Source organism: Drosophila teissieri, chromosome 3R (genome assembly GCF_016746235.2).
Source record: "Drosophila teissieri strain GT53w chromosome 3R, Prin_Dtei_1.1, whole genome shotgun sequence".
NCBI lineage: Eukaryota > Metazoa > Arthropoda > Insecta > Diptera > Drosophilidae > Drosophila > Drosophila teissieri.
In genome coordinates, this window is record NC_053032.1 from 23547214 (window position 1) to 23572564 (window position 25351).

The 25351-nt window shown below is 39.4% G+C and overlaps 1 protein-coding gene across 2 annotated transcripts; it reads left to right on the plus strand.

The window, feature by feature from the left end:
- Positions 1-166: 166 nt before the first annotated feature.
- On the plus strand, positions 167-23770 carry LOC122620505 (protein CREBRF homolog). 2 transcript variants are annotated; one of them, XM_043797996.1, is made up of 6 exons: positions 167-303; positions 6392-6442; positions 19995-22053; positions 22117-22372; positions 22435-22560; positions 22622-23770. In XM_043797996.1, the coding sequence occupies exons 3-6, from the start codon at positions 20089-20091 to the stop codon at positions 22729-22731; spliced, it is 2457 nt and encodes an 818-aa protein (XP_043653931.1). In that variant the 5' UTR covers positions 167-303; positions 6392-6442; positions 19995-20088; the 3' UTR covers positions 22732-23770. The 2 variants fall into 2 exon arrangements, with proteins under 2 accessions (XP_043653931.1, XP_043653932.1); XM_043797997.1 differs by lacking the exons at positions 167-303; positions 6392-6442 and adding an exon at positions 10578-11762.
- The last annotated feature ends 1581 nt before the right edge of the window (positions 23771-25351 follow it).

The following is a 25351-nucleotide window of genomic DNA, read 5'->3' on the forward strand; positions in this document are numbered from 1 at the left end:
GTAATATACATTAATTCGTAAAATAATTTGTATCCTACAGAACTCAAATTTTTGAACAGCCCGCCAATTTAACGCCAAATCAGCGTGCCACCTGCAACACTGGTCGCCAGCGCACTGCAACCCTGTGTGTAGAATAGCGGAGCAAAAGCGAATGCTAAATAGTCTTCATCTACACCTGCGACCTGCTCGTCGCTCCCAAGAAACCGTTTTAAAACCACGAAATAAAGCGTGTAACTGGTGAAAACTCATTGCAATTATCAAGTTTAAAGTGTGCCGCACATTTTAGCTCTAAAATCAGATAGGGTAAGTGACGTCATTTGCTATATAGAAGCATTCTAAAATTTTTGCTTTGTAAGCAATAGAGTATATCGTTGCATACATATGTATGTGTGTATGTAAATGGTTCTGCTTTTGGTTTGCTTTGTTGCTGCTTTCGTTACAGCGAACAAAGCGTAACAAACTGAGTATGTGTGAACGAGTTGGACGCTAGTGTGTGTGTGTGAGTGTGTTGCCCCGCCCCCAATAATTAGCATAAAACGCTCTTAACCACAACAAAAACACCACAGACGTGTTGTTGCTTGCATTTGTGGATTGGGATTTCGGTGGTTTTCCTTTTTTCAGCTGCTTAGGCTGCCCTTCGCCTTCAGCCGCAATTGTCGGTCAGCCGATGAAAAACCAGTTTGTTTGTTGGCTTGTATGTAGCTGCTGCTGCTGATGATTGTTGTGATTTTGTTGTTGCTGCTGGTGCTGCTGCACTGCAATTTGCGTGGCGCGAAATTGGCGCCAAAAGCTTTCCAGCTGCAGAAACGTGTGGAAATGTTGAAATGTGTACCAATCCAATCAGGCATTTGGCGCATGCACGCGCCTGTCGTTCGTTGCAGCTTCCATCTCGCTCGCTCCCGGCGCGATGCAAATACCGCAATCAGCGTTCGCTCTGTCTCTTTCCCGTTGACACACATACACACTTCCGCACATCGCATTCATTCATGACACTGCTATTTACTCCCCCTCGCTCTCTCTCACCCCCTCTGCCCCAGAGCGTTCTCCTCCTCGATTCCTTGTGTGCCATTTCGTGGTCTGTTTTCATTTCGCTTCACTTTGAATTAATTGCAATTCCTTAGATTATTATTTTTGCACTCTAACAAAGAGCCGTTCGGCTGCTTCTTTGTTTGCAAATGAAAATTTAGCTAATTTACACTATCGTAAATTTCATTTTTGTTAGGAATTTCCATATTTTTCAGTTTCTATTTCCTTTTAGCAGTCCAGTGCTAATTTTATCAATTTATCAAATTTGAAAAATAATTAAATAATACATTACGCTTTAAGTTTATATAAATAGTGCAACTAAGGTTCTTTTCAACTTTAACTAGTTTTTAGCTATTTGTTTTTGAGTACAGATAACATTAAGCGAAGGAAATTGTTTCTAATTCTGCATTTTTCTAAGATAAGGGTGCTGTAAATGTCTGTTTTTATTTCGCTTTTGACCATGAAAAGTTCCTTCAACTTTTCTTGAGCACTTTATTTTGAATGTTCTGTGCATCAGATGGCTAAGATCAGTGCTTGGCCTTCTTACCCCCCAAAAAAGGGGGGAAAACCAGAAGGGGAAGGCGTAGACACCCCAAATGAACCTTCGCTGGTCCAAGAGCAACCCCCAGAGCCAGCTCAACCCTTGTCCTTGGCACTTCCTTGTGCATTTCCTTGGCTTTTTCCTTCCGAATGGGGTGCTTCCAAGGACCCAGTGACATGACATTGTAATGGCTTAGAAATTTACACGCATCCCATGCTGAGTACGTGTGTTCCAGCACCCCTTACAATCCACAGATTGATCCTCCCCCTTGGGCTTTACTTGGAAACTGAGGGGTTGGTTCGCGTCCTGCACTGCGAACAATTATATATGTATTCGAAATTAATACATTTACTTAGCTTAATAATTTCGCTTTAACAGGATATGAATCTGTAACTAAATTTCTTAATAGATGTCGTCACATAAAATCAGTATATTAAATATTGTAAGAAATTAGCCAAAAATGTTCGCACAGCTAAAATTTTGATTGTTTTGTGCAGCTTATTATCCAAACTAACGACCCATATCACTTTCCAGTTAATTTCAGGAAATACAAAATATTATGATTTTTTGCATTTTTTATAAGGGGTAACATCATCAAATTTTTCCAAAAATTAAAAAAAATAGAAATGTCAAAATTTTAATGATAATTGATTTGGAATGTTATAACGAGTTTATCGATTTACGCCATTGTATTTTTCGACAATTTTTTCGGTAAAAAATTTTTTGGAACTTATTTTTAATATTATGACTAAAAAAAATTATGGTAATATATAAAAAAAAAATTTGATACTGAATAGCAAAAATATGCAATATTTTAGACTAACAAACGCGATCGCTTCAAAAATCGATTGTTATGTTTAAATTTATTATCTGATTAGGCTTGTACAAATTTGTTGCAGTGTGGAAATTTGGCACAGTGATTCGAGTTCTTTAAAGCGTTTTTTAATTCCTCTACATGCTGGAACAACATAGGGCGAAGTTATTCAAATTCCCTTTGTTCGAAACCCTGTTGAATGGAAAGGGGATTTCAATTCGGTTGCTTCGATGGAATTTCCTCGGCACCACGTGTTCCAATTCTGGGATTCCCAGTGACTCATTCGCTGGGATTGTTGCCAGGGAAGCTTCTGAGTGGAGGAACTCCAGCGTCTAAGTGGAGGAACTCCAGTTGAAGATGGCTTTTCGTTCCTGGATCTTCCAATCAGTTTTTCAATGGGAAAACTAGCGTACCTTCGACTTTATACTAATTCCTTAATTATTACTTTACCGACTTCAAGCTGCTACAGAAACAGGGAAGAGGGAAAGTCCCCTAATACACCCCGCTAGGCCAACAAATAACCGGAGGAAAACAATGGAATTTTCATAATTTTCCTAGACCATCTGGTTTTCCCCCTGCTTTGCGAACCTTATCCTCTTAGAACAATGCCGTGTAAAAGCGCCCCGCTGGAAAAACCAGTTTCTCCGCTTTCTTTCGATCGGAAAACAGAAGGCGAACGCCTTGTAACCAGTTTTTGCTAATTTGTGCACACGTGCAAATCCTTGGACAAAGGATTCTCCATTGAGAGGAACTCGTTCCAGCCCCCCGCCCGAGCAAAAAGAAAATGGAAAGTGTTGGGTTCAAAACGCCGCCGGCCACTGACACAGGAAATTAAGGTTAATTCATCAAAATTTCCAAAAAGTTTTCTTCAAGAAGGTCCGGATGGGAAATGCACTTTTCTCGGATCATTTGTCATTCGTATAATTAGATGCTTGTTATGACATCGCTGGGTTCAGAGTGCGAAGCATCAAGTGGTGTCGAGATGAGTCAGCATTATGGGATCACTATATTAGAAAATTTGATGATTATAAATGGAAGTTTAAGCTGAGTTCAAGTGGCGTAGTCAAAGGATCTTACGGGATCAACTGTGATTCCTGACAAAACAAAGAAGGAAGAGAGATTTTTCTTTAGACCAGATCTTTTCTAATGTATGTACTTAAACCTGACAAAGTTTGTAGAAGAGTAACTATTAAGTGGAACAAATATAGATCTATGTTCCTTATATGCAATTTCAACCACGAACTGACCTTAGATGATCCTCAATTGGGGAAACCCTTTACCAAGACTTCCTCCACATTCCCATTTAAGACTCGAGCTTCTGTTCCAGTTTGGAACCATAAATCAAGATCCATTGTTCCGAAAAGATTGTTCTACTTACCGAACTGCTTACAGAACTTTGTAAGACAGACAATGGAGGGAATCCAAAACAGGACTCGCGAAGGAGACAACCCGCTGCCCTAGATAAGCATGAAAAGCATCCCGAGACTCTTTTTATTTTCATTATTATTATTACTTGCCCGAATGCCAAATTTCAATTTCCAGTTTGCGCTTGAACAAAGCACATGGATCGGCATATGGATCAAAGGACATTAACTTGGGTGTTTTCGGGGGGAATCCTTGCCAGGACTGGGAACAATATAAAATGGGAGATGGGAGCAGGACAATGATATCGTAGCGAGTTAACTACCCTTGGTAGTTAAAGTTATGCTACTTTTATGTTTTCCCAATTTTTCACGTTGGCAATAAAAACAGTTCTGATTCTATTCACTCAATCTTCAGGTTTGTTTTCTTAGTACCTTAGCTGCGCTTTCCCCTTCCGGATTTGCATTCATTTCAATAGAAATGTAAATATCAAATTTTAATAATGATTGAAATGAGTTTTCCTTAGAGGAAAAGCAGTCGTATCGAAACGGAACCGAATGAATCGGATCTTCCGGTAGGGTAGCTGAAATCCATTATAAGAAACTGCATGCGGCAACCCACAGTTAAGTATGTAATTTTCTGCCATCCATATGCAGATTTGTAAGGACATAACCATTCAGGATATGTTCGCAATAAAAAGGAAAATCCGAAGGGGGAAAAGGAGTGTACGAACTGCCACTGACATCGATGATTTATAAACTGTTTTTTAATCGCCTGCCGCGCTGCTTGTCGCCAATTTCCATAGCCATTTGAAATTCTCCTTCGGCAAACCATTTCAATCGATGTATATAATTGAGCGCTAAAGAGCGTGGAAAATGCAAATCGGGGGAAATGCCAAGAGGGGGAACGAAAGCGAAGAAATTAAGTGGAAAGTGACTTTTTAAACAGGCCAAACTGTACTTGTGTGAAATGAAGTTAGTGGGAAATAAATATTAAAGTAGATAAAGGAAATCATTATAACAATGCTACTAAAATAAGGCATTAAGGAACATCTATAATGCACCATTCGAAAAGCTATAACTTCAATCATGCTTAACTCTTTTTCCAGCGAAACGTAGTTTCACTTGAATTCCAATACACTCTACTAATGGACTGTCCATCAAATCGTTCTCGTGGAAACAAAAGTTGTTTTTCCTGTCTGGATAGCTTATAACTATTGAAAGTTTTACTGTACTTAGTTTTTTTGGTGGATTTTTCATCCTTTTTTTCGCGTTGGCTTGCAGCACATCCGCGTTTTCCCCGGCATCTAAAATTCACTCACTCATTCATGGAAGGAAACTCCTTGCCGCCAGCGCTTTTCCACCCCGCGTCGTTTGCTGGCCAAACAAAAAGTTAAATCGTCTACGAAAATATATAGAAAAAAAGCGGAGAGCAGAGTCCTTCGATTTGGCACAGTATGTGTATATCCTTGGCTGTTCAGGGTTACTTTTCGGCGGTCTTTCCACCCCCCAGCGCACGAGACGGCGGTTATCTTCGCGTCTTCAGCCAGGATATTCCAGGACACCACCGCTCTGCTCTCCCGCATCTCGTCGCTTGGATGGTGGAGGGTTTGGCAACCTGAGACGAACTGAGCTCCTGATTCTGGTCGGACTCTGTTGGTATTCCGCCGCCAGAGGCTGACACAGTTATCGTGTGCAATCCGGACAGGTCGGTTGTGTTCCAGTCGCGTCCTCCGCGTTCCTCGTTCTTCGTTGTTGGTCCTTCGCGTCGCGTCGTGTTTTCCGGTTTGTTAGACTCGCTTACGTTTTTGTTGCCTAATCCTTAGGATCTTGGGATCGAGTTATTGGAGCATTGCTTCAAGTCGTAGTCTTCGTCTTCAACGATTTACTTACGCATCGTTTGTTCACGTTAATCGCATTTAGAGCCGTGTTTTTATAAGGAAGTCCCAGCCGTTTTTAATCACAAGTAAGTGCAAGGGGAAAACAACTTAGGTTGTCTATTAAGATACATTGGTAATGGTTGGTGGAACAAATCTGATGGGTTTCAGTACTCTGCACCATGCCAATAATCCTTTATTGTCACTCCGTGTGGAAGTGGAGTAAATCTGTGTCGGTATCTGCCGCCTTCGACCTTGTCAGTAGTCCAAGTGCTATCCATTAATTGCGCCAGGCAGATAGCAGTCGGCAATTTATTTATCTGTCTATATATGCATATATATGCAGTATATATACAGATACAGATACGATCCATGTCTTGCTGCCTTGTTGCTAAACTGCAAATACGAGTACTTGCAGCCGACAGACAGAGTGCAACCATTTTTATATCTGCCCGTCTGCAGTTCTCTTTGTTTCGCTTTGGATTTGTTATAATTTCAACAACTTCCGCATTGTCAAACATATAGCATGCATCCTATATATGCGAATATATACATATGTATATTTATATATTGTGAGCTATCGCCGACGTCGTCTGCAATCATTGAACCGAACTGCGAAAAGTTATTAATACAGAAAACTAAATATTTCGCTATTCTCCGTTAGTATATATGTATATGCTTAACTCATTTTGCACTTTGTACTTTCCACGTATAAATGCAAATTACATTTGGCTTTGATATTTAAATTCGTGTTCTTTGTTTCCATTTGCAGGTTGGCATTTAGTGCATGGCATTTTGAAAAATTGCTAAAGTAATTAGTGAGGTAAGTTTCGATGCTCTGATTTCATTGCTCTTTAAGTAAGTTAATTATGGCAAAAATATTTCGTTTACATTTGTAGCAAGTGCACACAGAACTTTAAAGTATAAAAAACAAATATATAATTCGTTGACAACTCAATTTATTAATTTGATTATATTTAGACTTGAGCTTTGTCCATGGCTATTTATACTTTTCCTCGTGGGTGACGCGCTTATATTAGATAATGTCAGTGGCCAATCACGTTTCACCACAAAAACCAGAGAAGAAGATACAAAAATAATATAACCATGAGTAAGTGGCAAGCGATTGGCCCTGAACTTGACTTGAGTTGGTCTTATGGAAAATAGAGTCAATGGTCTGGGCGGTTTTCTTCGTTTTTATTTTGTGCTTCTCTATACTAGAGGTATACAGTGTACCGGCAAAATAAATGCTTAGTTCTGCTGAATGCGCTGTCAGTGTTATTTTTGTATATATTTTGTTATTATTTTTTATCAGCTCTTCGCACACTTTGTTGCTGCTTTTGGGGCCAATGAACGTGTAGCTTGCAAATCAGCAAAAAAAATATATAAAAAAACGAGCTAAAAGAAAATGCGAAATAAATTGTTTATACAAGCTAGCAAATTGCTAAATGCTTTCCCCATCACATGCCGAGTGCATGTGAGCAAGCGTTCTATTTAAGCGTGTGGTGGCGGTATATAGCTCATCGAAAATCTGAAAAGTCTAGTCAAATCACGTTTAGCAAAATGGTACGATTTCCTGGGGGAATAGGATTTACGGCTTAGCTTTTTTGAATGATTCTTCCATTGAAAGAAGTTGTGACTTCCCTGCGACATAATCTGCCACATAATTTACTGAACTTTAGACCTTTAGTAAGACTCACTAGCAATCATTTGCATCAACTAAATATTTAATCGTATTATTATACAAATATATCTAGTTATTCTACTATTTATCAATATTTATCTGTGATGCCCAGCCTTAACAAAGTTTTCTAGGAACACTTTGTAATTCGAATCCCTTTGTTTGAACAGCCCATTAAAAGAGTGCAAAGTATTAGCCCCCAAAATGGGGAGAAAGTGGAAAATTTCAGAGGGTGGCCAAGAGAAAACGAGAAAACATATTGACACCCACACACGATTTCGATGACTGCGAGGGAGTGCAGAAATGGGCCATTGTTATTTAGCCCTAGAAATGAGGTGTTGCCTCGTCTGGCGCCCCTTGTGCCAATTTCCATTTGATAAACATAAACAAATCGATACGCGTCACAACAACGTCTCCGCTGGATGTAGATGAGAATGAGGATGTGGACGTGGTTGTAGGGATGTGGATATATCTGTAAGGACTGCATTAGTGTATTGACTAACGAGCTTTGTGTACACACTCGCCGGCTAGCCCCCACAAAAACAAAAATAAAAAAAAAATGAATGAAAAAAATAACAGCAAAGAGAATAAACCAAAGCCTTGGGGGTGGATTTTCCCGATTTTCCCTCCGCTGCGCTGGAAAATTACGACGCAGAAATGGTCGAGTTCGAGTTCGGAAGGACATCTCTGCGATGGCCACTCGGCACGCCCACTTTTCGCCCCCTGTCCTTGACAGTCTGCGGTTGGCATTTTTGTTGTGCTTCTGCTTATTCATAACAAAAACAACATCGATTCGCGAGAAAGCCTTTCACCGGGAAGCTTAGCGAAAGGCTTAAACCAAAGCTTTGGGCGTTGCCAGATGGTCGGTGGGAAGAAAAAAGGGATACGCAGCCCCAAAAACCTAATTAATTAATTAGGGATTATTTATGCCTTGGCGTGCTTCCGAAATTGGGAAAACTCACAGCAAACGGAAAACTCGCGCCTATGCATAAATAAGAGCGGATTGTGTGGGGAAACGCCCATTGAAATCGCCCACGAAGGACAACGCCCACAAAAGAAATAGGAAGAAAAAAGCTATTCAAGGTCCTTCGAAGCTTTGCACTGCCTTGAACTTCGGCGAAGGAAAAGCGAAAGTGAAAGTGGGGAGCTTCGATCCCATGGAACCCGAATCGCAAAGCCCACGCATCCCTAAAGTACTTATATATGTACATACATACATACATGCATGTCTATGTATCCAATCCCACTCGGTTGCGTAGGCGGCTTCGGGTATCGGGAATATATTTTGTAAATACTCAAATGCCGGCGCCCACGTCCTTGAAAATCAGTCCACACGCCTCCTTGAACAGGGATAAGAACAGTCGAGGCCACAAAAATAACACTTTAGTGATGTAAAAATAAAATCTGTGGAATGCTTACTTGCTATATTTAAAAATAAAATATCAATACATTTTAGGAATACTACGAGTTTTTAAAGCTTGGCTTCAGCACGAAGAATATTTTTAGAGAAATCTATCTAATAGGAAATCCAACTGTATTTAAAATATAATTGTTTGAAAAGTTACTGCGCCAAATTCTTGACCGCTGCTGTGTCGTGGTTGTTGAGGGTGTTAAACAGTGCGTGGGATCGGGCTGTTATCCTTGCTGCTCCCAACGCGTATCCTTGGCGTTCCCTCTGCAAGTTGGGTCGTCATTTCGCATTCAAGGACATGGTCGTGATTTTCTGCTACACCAGCTACACTGTATAAATAACAAATATACACAAGTATGTAACTCCGTGCGACAGTTGGTTATTTTCCTCTCCTGTCCAGAATTTCCATTATGTGTCGCTAAAACTTAATTTAATTGAAATCGCAAACCCCCTCTTGTTGCCTGGTATCCTTAAGGAGTTTATCTTGTCATGCTTATTATTTAAGTGGGTCCTTGAGAGTTACAGAAATAAATGTAGTTTGCTATGCGAGTTTGGCTTGCTTAAAGAATGCTTGAACAATTAAAAAGGACATTATTTGGAGGAAATCACACAAGAGTGTGAATGGCAGTTCTGATTAATGCAGAAATGGTAATTCAGGGAAATCAGTGAATTCCTGGTATGCTTTTATCAACCGATAAAATATAAACAAATACTGATTTATCAGAAATCAATATAAAATAAACAAAAACTCAAACTGATAAAGGCCAAGTAAAATATATCCGCTGAAGCTTCAGTTTTCCCGGTTTTTATTGCCAGCTAAGCTGTATCGTATTACTCTTTAATGTGACATATTGCATCAGCTGAAAGTATCTGTGAAGTTCGCTGGCAATCGATCCAAGAAATGAGATACAAAAGTATCTATAAGAATTCATAATCAGAATTTGAATTGATATGGCTGGTTTCGCGATCTCTTGATGGTTTTTGTTATAAACAAACTAATAAAGATCGTGTGCAAAATAAAGTGCAACGTCAGCGAAGAAAAAACGCGCGCATTCTGCTTCTTTTTATTGCTTGCAAATTTTCCTTAATTCTGCAATGGCAACATCCTTATAGTATTTTGTATTTTTCGATTGTTGTAAACAAGTTTATTTTTACACTGGCGAAAAATAAAATCAAATCGAAATCAAAGCGCCAGACAATTTCATAACAAAAATTTGCATAAAAAAAGACCAAACGAAAACAACAACAACGGCGGCGAATGTGCAAGAAAAAGGGAAAACAAGCTGAAGTAAACAACGAAAGTGACGTCAAAATAGAGGGTGATAGGAAGAGGAAGCAAGAGAGAGAGGAAGATTGAGAGAGTGGCGGCGAAGCTTTGTAAATGAATTTATTTAATAATCAAATGCAAAAAGCAGAAGAATAATAAAAACCAAAACAACAGACTGTACTCGAGCTTTTGTGTGCCGCCACTCATTTCCACTCTTCTTGCTCTCTCTCTCCAAAATGGAAAAGTCGAAGTGAAAGAAGCAACAGACGTTGTTTAGGTGTGTGAGTGGGAGAGATGGTGGGGCATGCGCTCTCTCATAAGCTGCGCTACCCACACCGAAAGAAATTGTTAATATCAATTTGGCAAAGTATAATTTCATTAAATAAGTGGGCATATGAAACATAATATATAGCTCTATTAAACAAATAATTTTTTTAATTTAATGTAGATACCGGTTTTTTGCGGTGTACTCTCTTCCAGCTGTACAATCAAAACAAAAGCGATTGGGGAGCTTTCGGCGCTCTGCTTTTCGGCTTTGTCGCCGAGCTTTGCACACTTTTTATCAATCGGTCAAGAACGTTTGACGAGCGCAGACCAACAAAAATAATCCAACAAAACGCTAAAGAGACTCCAGAATACAAAACCAGTGTATTGGGCGGCACATAAAAGCACACATGCACACACAAAGTGTTATAATCAAAATAAAAGAGAGAAGGAAAACAATTAAAGTGTACCGAGAAGATTGAAATAAATCCGAATACCAAAAAACCAATAGGTTTGTCATAATAGAAACAAGTTTTTTGAATTAGCCGCATTTAACGAATCGAACTAGTTTCCGAGGCAACGATATAAAAACTATACCAATTTGCATAAATAAATAAAGCAACAAACATAAACGCTGCCAAACTTGACGAATGCTTTGGAATTCGCCTACCGAATAATATAAACGTGTGTATCGTTGTGTGCGTATACTATATAAACTCTTATTAGAACCCCACACTCCAAAACAAAAAGAACAAAAATAAAAATAAAAACGAGAGCGCAGAGAGAGAGCAAAAAGCCCCAAGCTCAGGCTCCGCTCTCTCTTCCATCGATCAGTTGTTCGCTTGCCGCTCAGCTGCTCGGTCGAAACTTGGGAAATCAACCGCAAAATTGACAACAATCCGAAGCGAATAAAGTAGCTGAAAGAGCAAACAAAGCTAATCAGAATTTGTTGTAAATTTTTGCCATTAATTTAGGAACGAGTTTCAACAAAAATTATTGAGTGCCAACCCGCAGTACCGCAGTACGGAATAATACAAATAGTAAATTACCAACGACTTTGTCGCCCCACTGATAAGATTTCTCCCCCTTATCAAAATTCGTGTATGTAGCAAACCGAGTGTTTGGTTTGGTGTGCTGTGCTTCGGATGAGATATACTACAAATGTGCTTCATTATAAATAAATTTTCGTCTTAATCGCCGCATGTGTGACCTAGTTAAAAAAACAACTCACACTCACGCATGAAATAACAATGAAATTTACATATAAACGTGGACCGCACCATATGCATAATAATTAATAACGAAAAGCGAAAACGAGGATGTGGATAAGGAAAAATTAAACAAAAATACAATATCAATTAATTTGTAAACACCGCGAGAGGGATTTGTTTAAACCGTGTGCATTTAATTGAAAATCTTCGAGGAAGTAATTTAAAAACGCTTTTACAACAAATCAACACAGCAACATTTTCTGGCTTGTTTATACGCAACGGGGTGTAAAAACGAACAAAACAGATAAGGTGGGTACGAATATACATAGATAGGTACAATTAAAATTGTTTAAAGAACTTTTACTCGACAAGGAGATGCACAATGAAGAAGTTTAATCCAAACATAAAAGTTATGGGCTATCAAAATAATCTTGCTGTTCGATTTTTTCAATAAATGCTTAAGTATAACATAAAAATTGTGTGGTAGAGAAATTTTAACCTGAAAACCCCAAAATTACCGACAAACATCTATTAAATCGACTAATAATTTGATTTAATATCATGTTTGAACTTACTGGTCCAAACAGTCGACAGAAACATTTGTAATAGTATAGGATCGCCATAAATCCCCAAAGTTCACAACTTTCTAATGCAGAGTAGTACAATTTGTAAGTAGCCCCCATATCGGTGTTCCCCCCACATGCTTAAGCCGACACACTGGTAATTTATGATCGCAGACCAATTAAAAAATTAACTTAAGCCTGAAAAGGGGCTCCATCGACACACACTATCCCCAACATAGAAACCGAAAACTTGAAAATCAAAATCTAGCCTGCCCTTTGAAATGTGAGAGCCACAGAAGCGAACAAAAATCTAAACCAAACCAAAAACGAATCAAACAAAACAACAACAATAAAAGAGCATAGTATAGCACATAAACCTATAAACATTCCGAGTATTATTTATGTATCGAGCACACTGTGTATAGGCGACTTGATAGCGGCTCAAGTTAAGCATTTCCTGTCGCGTCAACAGAATCTTTCGGGAATCAAAAGAGTCCCCAAGGGGCCGTGGAATTCATTGGGATACAAAAATATGAATCTTGTCTTCATTCTTTTATTTTTTCGTTGTTTTTTATTCTTCTTTTCGAGGGGTCTATTTTTTCCCCATTTGTGCAAATAATCAAAGGCAAACACACACAGACACTTACTTACAAATGAAACAAAAAGGAAATCAACAGAAATTTTGCTGTGTTGTTTGGCAACAACAAATTAAATTGAAATTGATTTCAATTTGAATTTTTGTTCGCTCGGTTTGAGTTCAGTGTCAGTGCGAAAATTCAAGGTTGAAAACTGTTGACTTCGTACAAGAAATGAAATAAAACCAAAGCAATCCAAACAGCTTTAACACGTGAGAAGCAACCGCTCAATAGTAGAGCCTAAAAAGCAGCCATATGTTGGACAAAATGTTGGGGGAAAAAAAGTAGAAGAGAAACCCAAAAACAATCCAAATCCACTTACCCCCTATCTTGACTTGAAGCCAGTTTTTGAAGTTTTCTAGGCTCCCCAACATTACGTATACGACATGCGTCCAGCTGCTACATCGGTTAATTGGATGCTGAACTTTCTGTTTAGCAATCTCCGCTTGCTCGATGGTTATAATACAACTAGTGACTCAAGAGTTAGTGTGCCGATAAGAGCTATAAAGTAGCAGGTTTCATTAAATATATCAATAAAAAATTCGCTGGAAAAATCGAAACACTAAAAGGCCTAAAAATATAAATTGGGGCAGACTGATTAGAATGCTGATATTGCGTATGGTCGTATACTAACGGATTTACTAAAGGTCTTCCATGAAGGTCAACTGTAAGGAAATACTACTAAATAATGAAGAAAATTAAAAAATATATATTTTCTTTTGCTAATGCAAATTTAACAGCTACAAACGCTACTTGCTCTTTAAATTAAGATTATAGAAATCATCCGCATAGAAATACAAAGCTAGTAGTCAGTAAAAGTGTTTATCATAACTGGTTCTATTCAATTAGCATAAATATGCATATATCAATTAGCTGGTTACACATTATAGATGTCATAATTAATTTACATGTTGTCGAAAAAAGATTACAGAAGATAGACATAGCTATTGTAGATGATCTTTCAAACGGGTTATATTGCATCATGATCTCTCATAGAACGAGCTAAGCTTTGCTTTCAATTTTATTGATTTGTTTGTATTTCAATCAATTTGTTTGAATCGGATTCTTACATATTAATATTTGTTCAAATTGCCGACTATATAGTCTATATACGGTCATTTGCTTTTGCTGGCCTTCAACTTTCTTTGTTGCCGCCGTGCAGGAGATATTTTTGATCTTTCCAGAGGTTGTTCCGCGGATGCGGCCATTAAGCAAACTTGTTTGCTTTTCTTTGAAATTTCTTTAGCAAAAATATTTAAACACACAGATCGGATATACATATTTATATCAATTGTTGTTGTCGCTGTCGTGCTGATTTTTTAAGTGCTTGTGAGTCATGAGTGTTTTGTTTTACCCTTACTTTTTTGGGTCAGTTTTTTTTTGCAAAAGGGACAAATCTATTTATACAGCACACAAATATCCCCTGCGGGGGCGTAAACTTCCTAAAACAAAATATGTTTTCATTTGCACGCTGAACCAAACATTCGTTGGCCATCTTTGTGTGCTGGTTTATCTCTTCATTCCGGGCTGCTCGATAAGATAGGTTGGCCATCCATGCCACCCCTAAAAATTGTTAGGGGATAGCTCTGAAAATTTGCAAGTGGCTGACCCATTGAGCGTGCCGCCTTATCAGTGGCCCATTGTCGTCTCTGCTGGCACGCGGCTGTTGGCTGATAAGAAACGGCAAAGTCGTCAAAAGCGGGACAGCTGACGGGCCAGACGCATCTGGAGAGGGTCTGGCTTCTTGCCACTCGATAAGGAGGCGCTCACGTGTTCCTGCCTCCTGCTCCTCCTCGACTTGAGTCAGCGTCATCGGAGGCGATTGTTCGAACCCTTTGCGAATGCATTTCTATTTGTCTAGCCGTCTACAGACGTATTGGTCTCGAAAGCCAAACACAGACTCAGTGGTCACGATTCCTATTGATTTCTATACGGCAAGAGTGGCGGTAGCATCTTGTGTTTGCTTAAGTATTCAGACAACTTGTGCTAATTTCTTTTTGTGCTGCTAAATCGATATAAATTGATTTTAATTATTTATCTATTAGCGAATCGGTGGGGAAGCAAACATGATATACTGTGTGTTTGATTGGTTGTCTTCGTAGGGGGTTTGTGGGTAACTGACATGGCACAGGAGTTGAGTACGTATTTTTGGAATTCCCATTGCGAAAGCATCGCACGGGGCACTTTGGAGTGTCAAATCAATCACCATATTTTTATAACAATTAGTAAGAACAACAAAGCATTAGCAAAACTTAACTTGCATTTATTATCACGACTATGCCTCTTTAAGCTTTCCGCTTTGAGCCTTTCTACGCGATTCTCAAAGTTGAAGCTAAGGCACGTTGCAGTAAGTAACTTTTGTAAAAGTTTCCATTGGGCTACAGAGTTCATGGGGGTTTAAACTTTTTTGAACCCTTCTATGCGATTCTCAAAGTCTTGGTTAAGCTATGGAAATTTAGTTTTACATGCAAATCGAAACGATTCTTATATACTAACCTAGATCTCTCACCTCCAACGGCTACATGTACATATATATTTGCACTTCCCTGAGTTCGCTGATCGATGCCTTGCCCCGCTCTTCCTCTTCCAATCAATACAACAATTTACAATTTGCGTCAGCTGTTTGTATAAGAAGTATTAATGTATAAAACGAAAAGCAAAACAAAAACCGAACGCGACAGAGCGTGTTATATCATCAATTGCCAGACATTCGCTATGCTATGCTAAACATTCCGGCATATGAATACTAAATAAATGCTAGAATCGAATGCCCGATACCTCACATTTGGGTACACTGAAAAAATCGGGTAATTTCAATTACAGATAGTTAAAAATCAAGAACATTTCAGCTGGTGTACGGTACTAATTTGATTGCTTCATTGTCTTGGTTTCACTAAATATATTAGTGCTATGATGTATGAATAACAATTTTTTTCGGTGCACCTATTTATTTTTATGTGCTTCCTACTAAACGAGGGCACTAAAAATAACTCGAAGGAACTTGCACTTGGCTCTGCGGCTACCTCAACATAAAATTGTTTATCATTGTGTGGGTGGCTTTGTGTGTGTGTGTTTGGGTGCATGCAAAAATTGCGTGTTCCTAAAATTAGAGCAAAGTGTGAGCAACAACACAGAGACAAAGGTAAAAATGACTTGCACAAAGTGCTAAACAAAGAAATGGCAATAGTAGTGGCGTATGCAGGACTTTCAGAAAGGGATTTCACTGCTAAAGTAAAGTAGATAAGATTAGGATGTATACAAAGATACAATCAGTTTACAGAAGCTTTGAACATTGGTGGGTTAGGAAACCCATTTTACAGGGCTTTAAAGTCCCCCTATGACTAAGCCACTGGGCAAAAGACTTTTGCTAGAAAGAAACGGAATATCAAAGCGAAAGAGAGAGACAGAGTGAGTGGGGAAAACTGCATGCAGTGAAAACATGTGACGCTCGATGACGAATGTTGACAACAACAAATCCGCGAGCGAAGAAAAGGGCAGGAAAATAAGTTATAGAGCACCTAGCCCCCAAAACCCCCTGTATCATGGCATTGACCACTGCCACTGACCCGTTGATAATGCGGAACGGAAGTGCTCCCGATCAGCGGATCTCAGCCTTACTCTCGTAAGCCTTTGCTTTTACTTTAACTTTTGTTTTTTGCATTAACTTATAGTTTTTGTTTTGAGCGAGCTATCTTGCGTTGCAATCTGAACTTATCATCACTATCACCCACTATGAAATGCATTTTTCTAATGCAGGCTTTAGTCTGTTTCAATTTGTTACTAAATTCAGAGTGAGAAAAGCAAGTTCAGAACAGTGATTCGTACATATATCGTTTAATGTATTATAATCTATTGGTAATAATAAAAAACTTTGATATTGCATCAGTTTATGTGGTAATACAACATTTTAATCTTACATTTTTTCGAGCCTTTTTTGATGATATCGATATCAAAGAAAACCAGTTCATAAAGATTTGGGACTAGCATAACATTTTATTACTCATACGTAAGTTGACAAATTTGGTCAAACATGGCGTATGAGTAATTTGTGGCAGAACTTAAGTTCTTCCTTGATTTCGTATGAATTTCCATTTCCTCATCAGTCGTTCTTGGACTCTTCGGTTCCCCAAACTTGCAAATATACCTTCAGAACGCTCTACAGTTTAAGATACATATGTACATACATAGATTTGTACATATGTATGTACATATAGCGCAATCAACAAGCACATGAAATCCCACACTCACGCAAGCGTACACAAATCTAGTATAAATTCTGGCGAAATGTAAAAGCTTCCATTTTGTTATTGTAAGCCAGCGGCGGCAACAAAAACGACGACAACACACAAAACTCGTCAGTCAGCCGCAAAGCTACAAAAAGCTTCACATTATATATTATCTACACAAGTCTATATAAATAACTACACTCTACGAAGATGGCGACAAAAGCAAATAGACGGAAAACATATGTTGCTCAGATCCAGAGTGGTGGTGAGAGCGAGAGAGCAGGAGAGCGCCCACGCTCTCAGAAAAGCTTATTATTATTTACAAGCGTCGCGTTTTGTTTACAACTCTGCAGATTGCTTCCCTGTATGTGTGTGGGTGAGGCGAGTGGAAAACAAAGGCAACTCTGCGATAAATTATACATTCAAAACAAAATATAAAAAATAAACAGTTTTGACCTTGGGTTTGCTTAAATTTGTGCTCTCTGGCTCTCTTTCTTTCTCTCTCTCTCTGTCACTTAATTTGTTGATAGCAAGCCACGCTAACAGTATTTTTTGCTGCCTCAATATTAATAATTTTGTATTATTTCATATTGTGTTGAAATAATCTGGTTGGAAGAACGATCCAAACATGTGTTCATAATATCGCTTAATTTCAATTTATTTGCGATTCTTTTTATTTTCATTTCCCTTTCGTTGTTCAGAATTAGTCACATAACGTGCACATTGGTCACGCCTCAAACTGGAGATTTGTACTTTACCCCCAGTGCTGGAATTACCTTCCAAATGCTCTTCACGTGCATCCCACTCGGTTTTAATTAGTTTACTTTGCCAGCGGTGAAGATACAGTAGGTACTCCCTAAGTAAGACATCGTGAGCTTCTCAAATAGAGCTAGTAACTTATAAATTATTCTTGTTATTGTGCCTAATCATATACACTCGCTTATCTGCCTCCAATGTCAGATGCTTTGGATCAGATGTTCGGCCATTTGCCCCCTTTTTCACTGGCGTTCCTATCCCCAACAAACATTTCGCGTTCATTAGCTCGTTGTGTCGGTGTGCGTGGGGAATTTTTTAATGATATTATTCATATATAGAAATGTCTGTTTATCTTTTACTGTGCGCTCCTCCAATGTTTGCTTGTCTTCTTCACTTTTTCGTACGATTCCACTTGGGGCTTTTTTGTTTCTGCTTTTTTTCGGCAGTCAATGTGTAATAAATTCTTTTTTATTCGCCCCTTTGCGTCTATTTCCATGTTTGATACTCGGTTTGAAGTGTATGTATATATATATAAATATATATGTATATATAATATATAAGCGCCCCATTCGGGTTTTTTGGTTCCTATGTTTTGGTGTTTGGTCGGTTCTCTCAGAATTTTTTTTTATTGTTTGGCCTTCAACGCGTTCAGCTACCTTTGACGAATATTAAACAATTTCAAGAGGAAATAGCAATAATGTAAAGCAGCCAGAGATACAAGCATATCACTTAGCAAAAGTAGCATTTGGTCTGGGGCTTGAGTTTCTGTTTGCTTGTATATCGAGAGGTTCCAACCCCCAACCCCCCTTTGCCAACCAAGCGAACACATCGTGTGACCTTCACATCTTGGGACCGGGCATTACAAAGTTCAAATCGAAACCGCCTCATTGGCTAATGTAAAACGGGGGACCTTATCATCCGGAATGTGCTCACTTATCGGCTGTAATGGATGAAAGATAAGCCAATCAGGGGGATCACAATGGTGTTTGTTTTGGGTACTTTACGATATGGTATTGAATAATACGGGTAGCACTCTTGTTTATTGACGTGGTGGGGGATTCTCTTAAACAATACAGCACTACTTTTTAATCTAAAAAAGATTTGATAACCTTAAGCGGTAGTTCAGGGTTACTAAGTGGCTAAAAAACCAGCTTCTTCAATACCTTCTCACCTTCAATGAAAATGCCTCTCATCAAGGCCATTTCCACGAATTTTTCACAATGCACGGCGCAAATTGTACCAAATCCCTTATACTAGATGCAGTTTTCTTTCCAGATTTATGAACATTAAATGGAAAACGAGAATGTTGTATTTTCATGTGTAAACAAACTAATTAATATTTATTATCGAGCCACCAAATGGGAAACAATAGCCGATCCGGTTCCGCCCCTGAGGCCTTTCACCTGACCAAGAAGTGGTGTTGTAGACTGAAAGAATCGAATCAAACCCGAAATTGGCTCACTAATTTTGCAAAAACTTCGCCATTTCTTGTTTACCCTGCGATCCAGTATTGTTTTGATATTTTTTCGTATATTTCTGGCTCTTCTATTCGTTGTTTTGATAGACAAAACAAAACTCTTGATGATTTCTCTGCCTTTTTGCTTTCGAATTTTTGTTGTTCACCAAATCAGTTGAAAGTATAGGTTGTCGGGAGGGGAAAAGAGGGGATCAGGCCTATTATTGTTGTTTCTTCTACCTTTCGGCTCGCCTTAAAATCAGCGATAACCATAACAATAACAAACTTTAAATAGTGTTGAGTTGCCTTTCGGATTTGCAAACTCTTCGGCCTGCAAGAGATTACGTTTATCTGCTTAGTTTTCAGTGGTATACGAAGTTGTTTTGATTTCAGTGTATTAGCCAAAGGGATAAGATAACGATATGATGAATAGGGAAAGTTACAGTTCCTAAGAAAAACAACTGACTTAATTTAATCTTATCATGGTTACTTCATTTACTTTAGTACCCCTGCCCATTCGTCGTCATAATAGACGTAGCATAGCTAGTATCTATTTATTTATTTATTTTTTTAATCACGTGTTGGTGCCGCCAACTTATGGACACGTGAGCCCATCAATTATAATCTGGTCTTGGGTTGCAGCTTTATGCAGCTTTGGTTCCGGCTAGATAACAGCTGCATGGGGTGCTTAGCATAAATGCCACCACCATCGGAATTGGGCTGAACTTAAAATGCTTCATTGGAAAACCAGTAACCAGTCAATGAGATTGGAAGTGAGAATGCTGGCTACCGCCAAGGTTGTCTGGTCATTATTAAAGTCATAATATATTCGTTTAATGAGCTGACGTCTCTGTTTTCATTGCAACTGGTCTGATTCGCATTCCCATTTGTCTACCTACTTTCAGATACTACAAGATAACGTCGGGCCTGGGCGCCCATCTAGAGAGGAAGAAGAAGTAGCTATAATCCTAGCCACAGCGGGACTTCCCGCAAGATACAATGACAGAGAATCAGCTGTATCCCATGTCATCGGAGTTCTTTGACACCGGCTCGAACAGCAGCAACAACACACTCAAATACGATCTGTATTCCCTGGGCTCCACCGTTGTGGGGGCGGCCCTGCCCACGTTGACCATCAACACGGGCTATGGCAGCAGCAGCATCAACAATAACAACACTAATAACAACAATAACAACAGCAGTAGTCACAGCAGCAGCAGCAGCAGCAACTGCTCCACCAGCACCACAAATACCTGTAATGTAATGCTAAGTACAACGGCCATAACAATACCACGCAGCAGCAACCACAACCAGATCCATCATCATCCGTATCAGCAGTCGGATTTGCAGACACCACGCCATCATCCCAGTCCTCTACACACCTTGCCCAGCATGACCCACCAGCAAAATCAGCTTCAGCAGCAACAGCAACACCACAACCAACAGCAGCAGCAGCAACAACAGGAGCAGCTGCAGCAATCGCATTTGGCACTGGGGGAGCTTTCGGACTTTGGACTGGATGCCCTGGATGCCGCTTCGCTGTCGCCCACCCTGCTGCAGGATGTGAGCCTGAGTGCCGTTTCTCCCCTAAGCTCCACACTGTACAATGGCAACACCAGTGGAGCAGGCAGCAGCAACGGCATAGGATCCGGCAGTGGTGGCTACTTCACGCCCGACATGTCGCACAGCCTCAGCCTGAATGTGGTCAGTGAGCAAGTACTGCTGCAGGATGCCGCTACCACGAATGAGTTGCTCTACGAGATGACACCCAATTCGAATGCCATGTGGAGTGATATCAGCAGTGCCATTATCCATACCAAACACGAGCCATTCAGCCTGGACGATGACTACATCTTTCCCAACGATAAGGCCGAGATCCAGGCGGCCGATCTGTCTGATCTAAATGGTGGCGATTTCCTGGATGTGATCGGAAACATAGAGGATTTCTTGCCGCAGACCACAGTCACTCAAAGTGTCAATTTCCTACTGTCGCCGCAAGCCCAAGGACAGGATGCCCTGGTGGCACCGCCCATGGAACTTTTGCAACAGCAACAACAGAATCACCAGCAGCTGCAGGTTGGCAGTCTGCCGCAGTTGCAAACGCTGCTCACGCTATCCCAGCAGCAGTCGAACAGTTCCTCCACTAGTCCGTATGAGATCTATCACAGTACGCCCCAAAAGCCGCAGCAGCAGCTGTCCGCCAGCTTCTCGCCCGGCAGTCAGGCATCCCAATCGCCATTGACCCCACCGCCACCACCGCACGCCAATCGACCCCAGTACCAGATGGTTAAGTCGCGCAACATGCAGGAATTGATCAAGAAGGGCTTTCCCATGTCCTCGCCGCCAGAGCGCTCGATCCTAAGTCAATCTGCCGCCCTAAGTCCGGGTGGTAGCAGTGGTTTTGGCAGCTCGGCTTCTGGCAATAGTACGATTACCAGTAATCAGACATCCGGATCAGCCGTGCGCAAATCATTTGGCTACCAGAGCGCCGTGGAGAACTCCCAGCTGAGTCGCCTCAGCTCGTCGGCTCCCACGCACTTGGGATTGGAGCACATCTGGATGCGACGGGAGCCACGACAGCATTTACTCTCCACCGGCTCGCTGGCCGAGGCCGAGAGCTTCTCATCGCTGAGCACGGGCAGTGTCTTGTCCCCGGATGGCATTGACTTCTCGCAGGACGATGAGGATGACAATTCGAGTGAGAACAGCGATGACTACAACGATTTCAGCAGCGACAATGGACTCTCTGGGGATGAAGATGAAACGCGTACCTCGACACCAAACCATTTGTCCAGTAGCAAGGGCAAGGAGCGATTTTTCTGGCAGTACAATGTGCAGGCCAAAGGACCCAAGGGAAAGAGACTGGTCTTTCAATCGAAGCTCGAGGATCCTCATGTGCTGAACGAGGTGACAGACCCCGTCTTCAGTCCAACTTGCTCCGTGCGAGGCATTAAGGTGTACAAGGTAAACTAAATAATAATATATTTTACATTATTTGTACTAACTTAACTTCCTTTCCCTAAACAGCACAGTGGCAAGGCCCGCAAGGGCGATGGTAACGATTTAACTCCCAATGCCAGGAAGCTGCACAATATTGGCAAGGAATTGGACAAGCTAAGCCGCACCATCAACGACATGACGCCTGTGTCCGAGCTGCCATTCAATGTGCGCCCCAAGTCGCGCAAGGAGAAGAACAAGCTGGCCTCACGCGCCTGTCGTCTGAAGAAGAAGGCGCAGCACGAGGCCAACAAAATTAAGCTATTCGGCCTTGAAATTGAACACAGTAAGTTCGATGTGCAAGCTGTGCAATTACCGTATAATAATCCTTCAATTTTCGTTTTGTAGAGCGCCTCATGAACGGTATAGCCGAGCTAAAGCAGGCCTTGGTCGTCAAGCATCGCACCAAGAACCTGGGCGAATCCACCGAGGAGGTGGACCAACAAATTGCACGCATTTACGCTACCGCCTCGTGTATGTAAAATATATCTAACTATATTCAATTGGTCTAATGTCATATTTATCCAATTTGCAGCTGGAATCCGCATTGCGGGTGGCTCAACGGATTTTGTGAACAAGGTGCTGGAGAACATGCGCGGTGGCATGCCAAATGGGGGCCTCGAGGAGCTGCGTAAATCGTCGTAGACCAAACCAGGAAAAATATAAAGCTAACGAACCGCCCATCAAGCTTAGTCTTAACAACAGCGCCAACTTTATACACACCACCAAAACAACAGAAACCCATTCTACGACAGGATGATAATTGGAATTGTGGAATGGAATCAGTCGAAAAACAGGAAACATTTTCTTGAGCTCGGAATTAGTCAAGAAAATTCTTTATTGAACCTCCTTCCCTCCTCAAAACACAACGTTCTGTTAAATTGTTCTCCTTAAGTGATATAATATTGATAACCAAGATATAACTGTGATTCAAAGAGCCTGGGCTTTATATGTTTTGTATGGCAGAAAATTGAAGAAAATATTTTTTACTTTTTCGCAACCACGCCGAAACCGGAAAGCCAGAGCCAAACAAACGTAAACAAAAGAAAAAAGAAAATTCCTTTTGAAAATGCAACATTAACAAATAGAAAGAAACAAAACAAACACGTAAAGAAAGAGGCAACCACGAAACTGAAAAGAAAATGTGAAAAAATACAAAATTTCGTTTAGCCATTAAGATTGTTAAGAAACGGAGTGTTAGACAAGCAAGTGAATTTTGTAGGGCTTTGCTACCAGTTTTACCTGCTTAACGAATAAGGGTAAACATTCATTTGATTGGATTGGAAGAATATATCGGGAATGCTAAGAATTAATGAAACATAAGTTAAATACAACTGCGATTTATCTGTTTAAGTTTTAAATGCTATATTAACGATGTATAATTTTGGTTCAATGTTTTAGTCATAGGTTTTTACATTTAACTCAATGTGGGGAGAGAGCTTTTATATAGATCATATGAACCTACATATTACATTTATCGGTTATAATGATTGTTTTGGCCCTCATCCAATATATATTTTATGGTCCTAGGTTGTCTTTTTTAAGTTTTCCATTTTGTTAATGAAACTTTGATGGTTTCCAAATAAGAATGTTTTGCGAAACTTTATTAATTTACTTAAATGCTATAACTATATATACATATACATATACATATACATATACATACATGCGTGGTGATATAATTTTAATTTTTCTTTTTATGCTTTTATTTCTTGATGTTAACTGTAGGATTCAATATGCTTGAACTCTACAACTGAGAATGAAATAATTTTAAGTTTTTCTATTATCCATACGATTTGCTTATGCTTATGAAATACCTTCAATATAAATTATAATTTATTAATTTTTAGGCACACATGAAAACATTTTCAAGGCTTCAGTTTTAATCTTTCACTTGCGGGCTACTCAAAAAACAAAAAAAAAAATATAAGAAAAAACACCAAACAAAAAAGTAATCCAACTTTGAGTTTTATTCTTATTTGCATTATCAAAATGAATACTTTTGCTCTGCTTCGATGCTAATTTTGTGATATTTGTATTCAAATTTTCTTTGTTGTGTAGTTCTTTTGGGCGGGATCCTCCTCTTTTGGGTTTTATTTTCAATTTAATATTTGTAGCCTTTCTTACTGCTATTTGTTGCTTAACGTGTTGTGTTCAATTGATATCAAAAGAATAAACTTTCGAAAGAAAAAAGTACATTCTAACTGAGGAAGGTGGAAAGAAAACGAGAATGAGTATGAGAACGAAAATACAAATTACAAAAGTGATTCAAGTTTAAAACTTAGAACTTAGGTACTCGTATCACCCACAGCGATGAACACGTGGACATAACAAATTGTAGTTGTTAACATAGGCTTAAACAAATATAATATAAAAAGAACCGATAGAGCGCACATTCATTATACATCGATACGCAAAATTGGCCATCAGTTTTTACGGTTTTCAAATTCATGTCTTGGGATCGAACTCATTACATAAGTGATAAGAATTCAAAATTACAATTTAGAATTTTAGAAACAACCAGATATCCCACACACACACACACACACACACACACACACTTACACACCCACACACAAAGTACAAGCGCAAGCAAAAATACAGATAATATATGATCGATCTATGCATATATCATAATTAAGTCAGGTTGCTTAGGTTTTAGGATGGCTTTGTGTAGAAAGTACAGAGTAAAGCAAACAGAATTCAAGGCGAAGCAGCATTGAAATAAGCACGACAGTTCCTCAGTGTTTAATATTGTATAAAAAACATATTAAATATATATATATTTAAAACAAAACATGTATACCTAAATGTTACGGATATTGTAAATGTGTGTGCTTTATATAAATGTGCTTCAGAGAAAACAACTTTTATATACATAACGAAACTAAGCAAACTACCTCAAAACACGTTGGAAATGAAGTTCAAGTTTCATATTCGGTGGAGAAGCAAAAGAATTACAATTTGAAAGTAAATATAATTTATATAATAATATGAGAAAAAACCAAGAGCCTGATTCATGTGTCCATTTAAAGCATATATACATATATATATCTATATTAATAACAGTGCATAAATATGTATTTTCAAATTCTTAAAATTAAAATTAGGTATAATACAAAAAAATTCAAATTAGATAGTTGATGCGCTCGACGAAGCCACAAAGATCAGACAACGAAAGTTCTCTTGGCAAGTGCATTACCAGAACCAAAAATCGAAAACAAAATGAAAAAGGTTTGAAAAGTCGAAGATGGATCAATTGAAA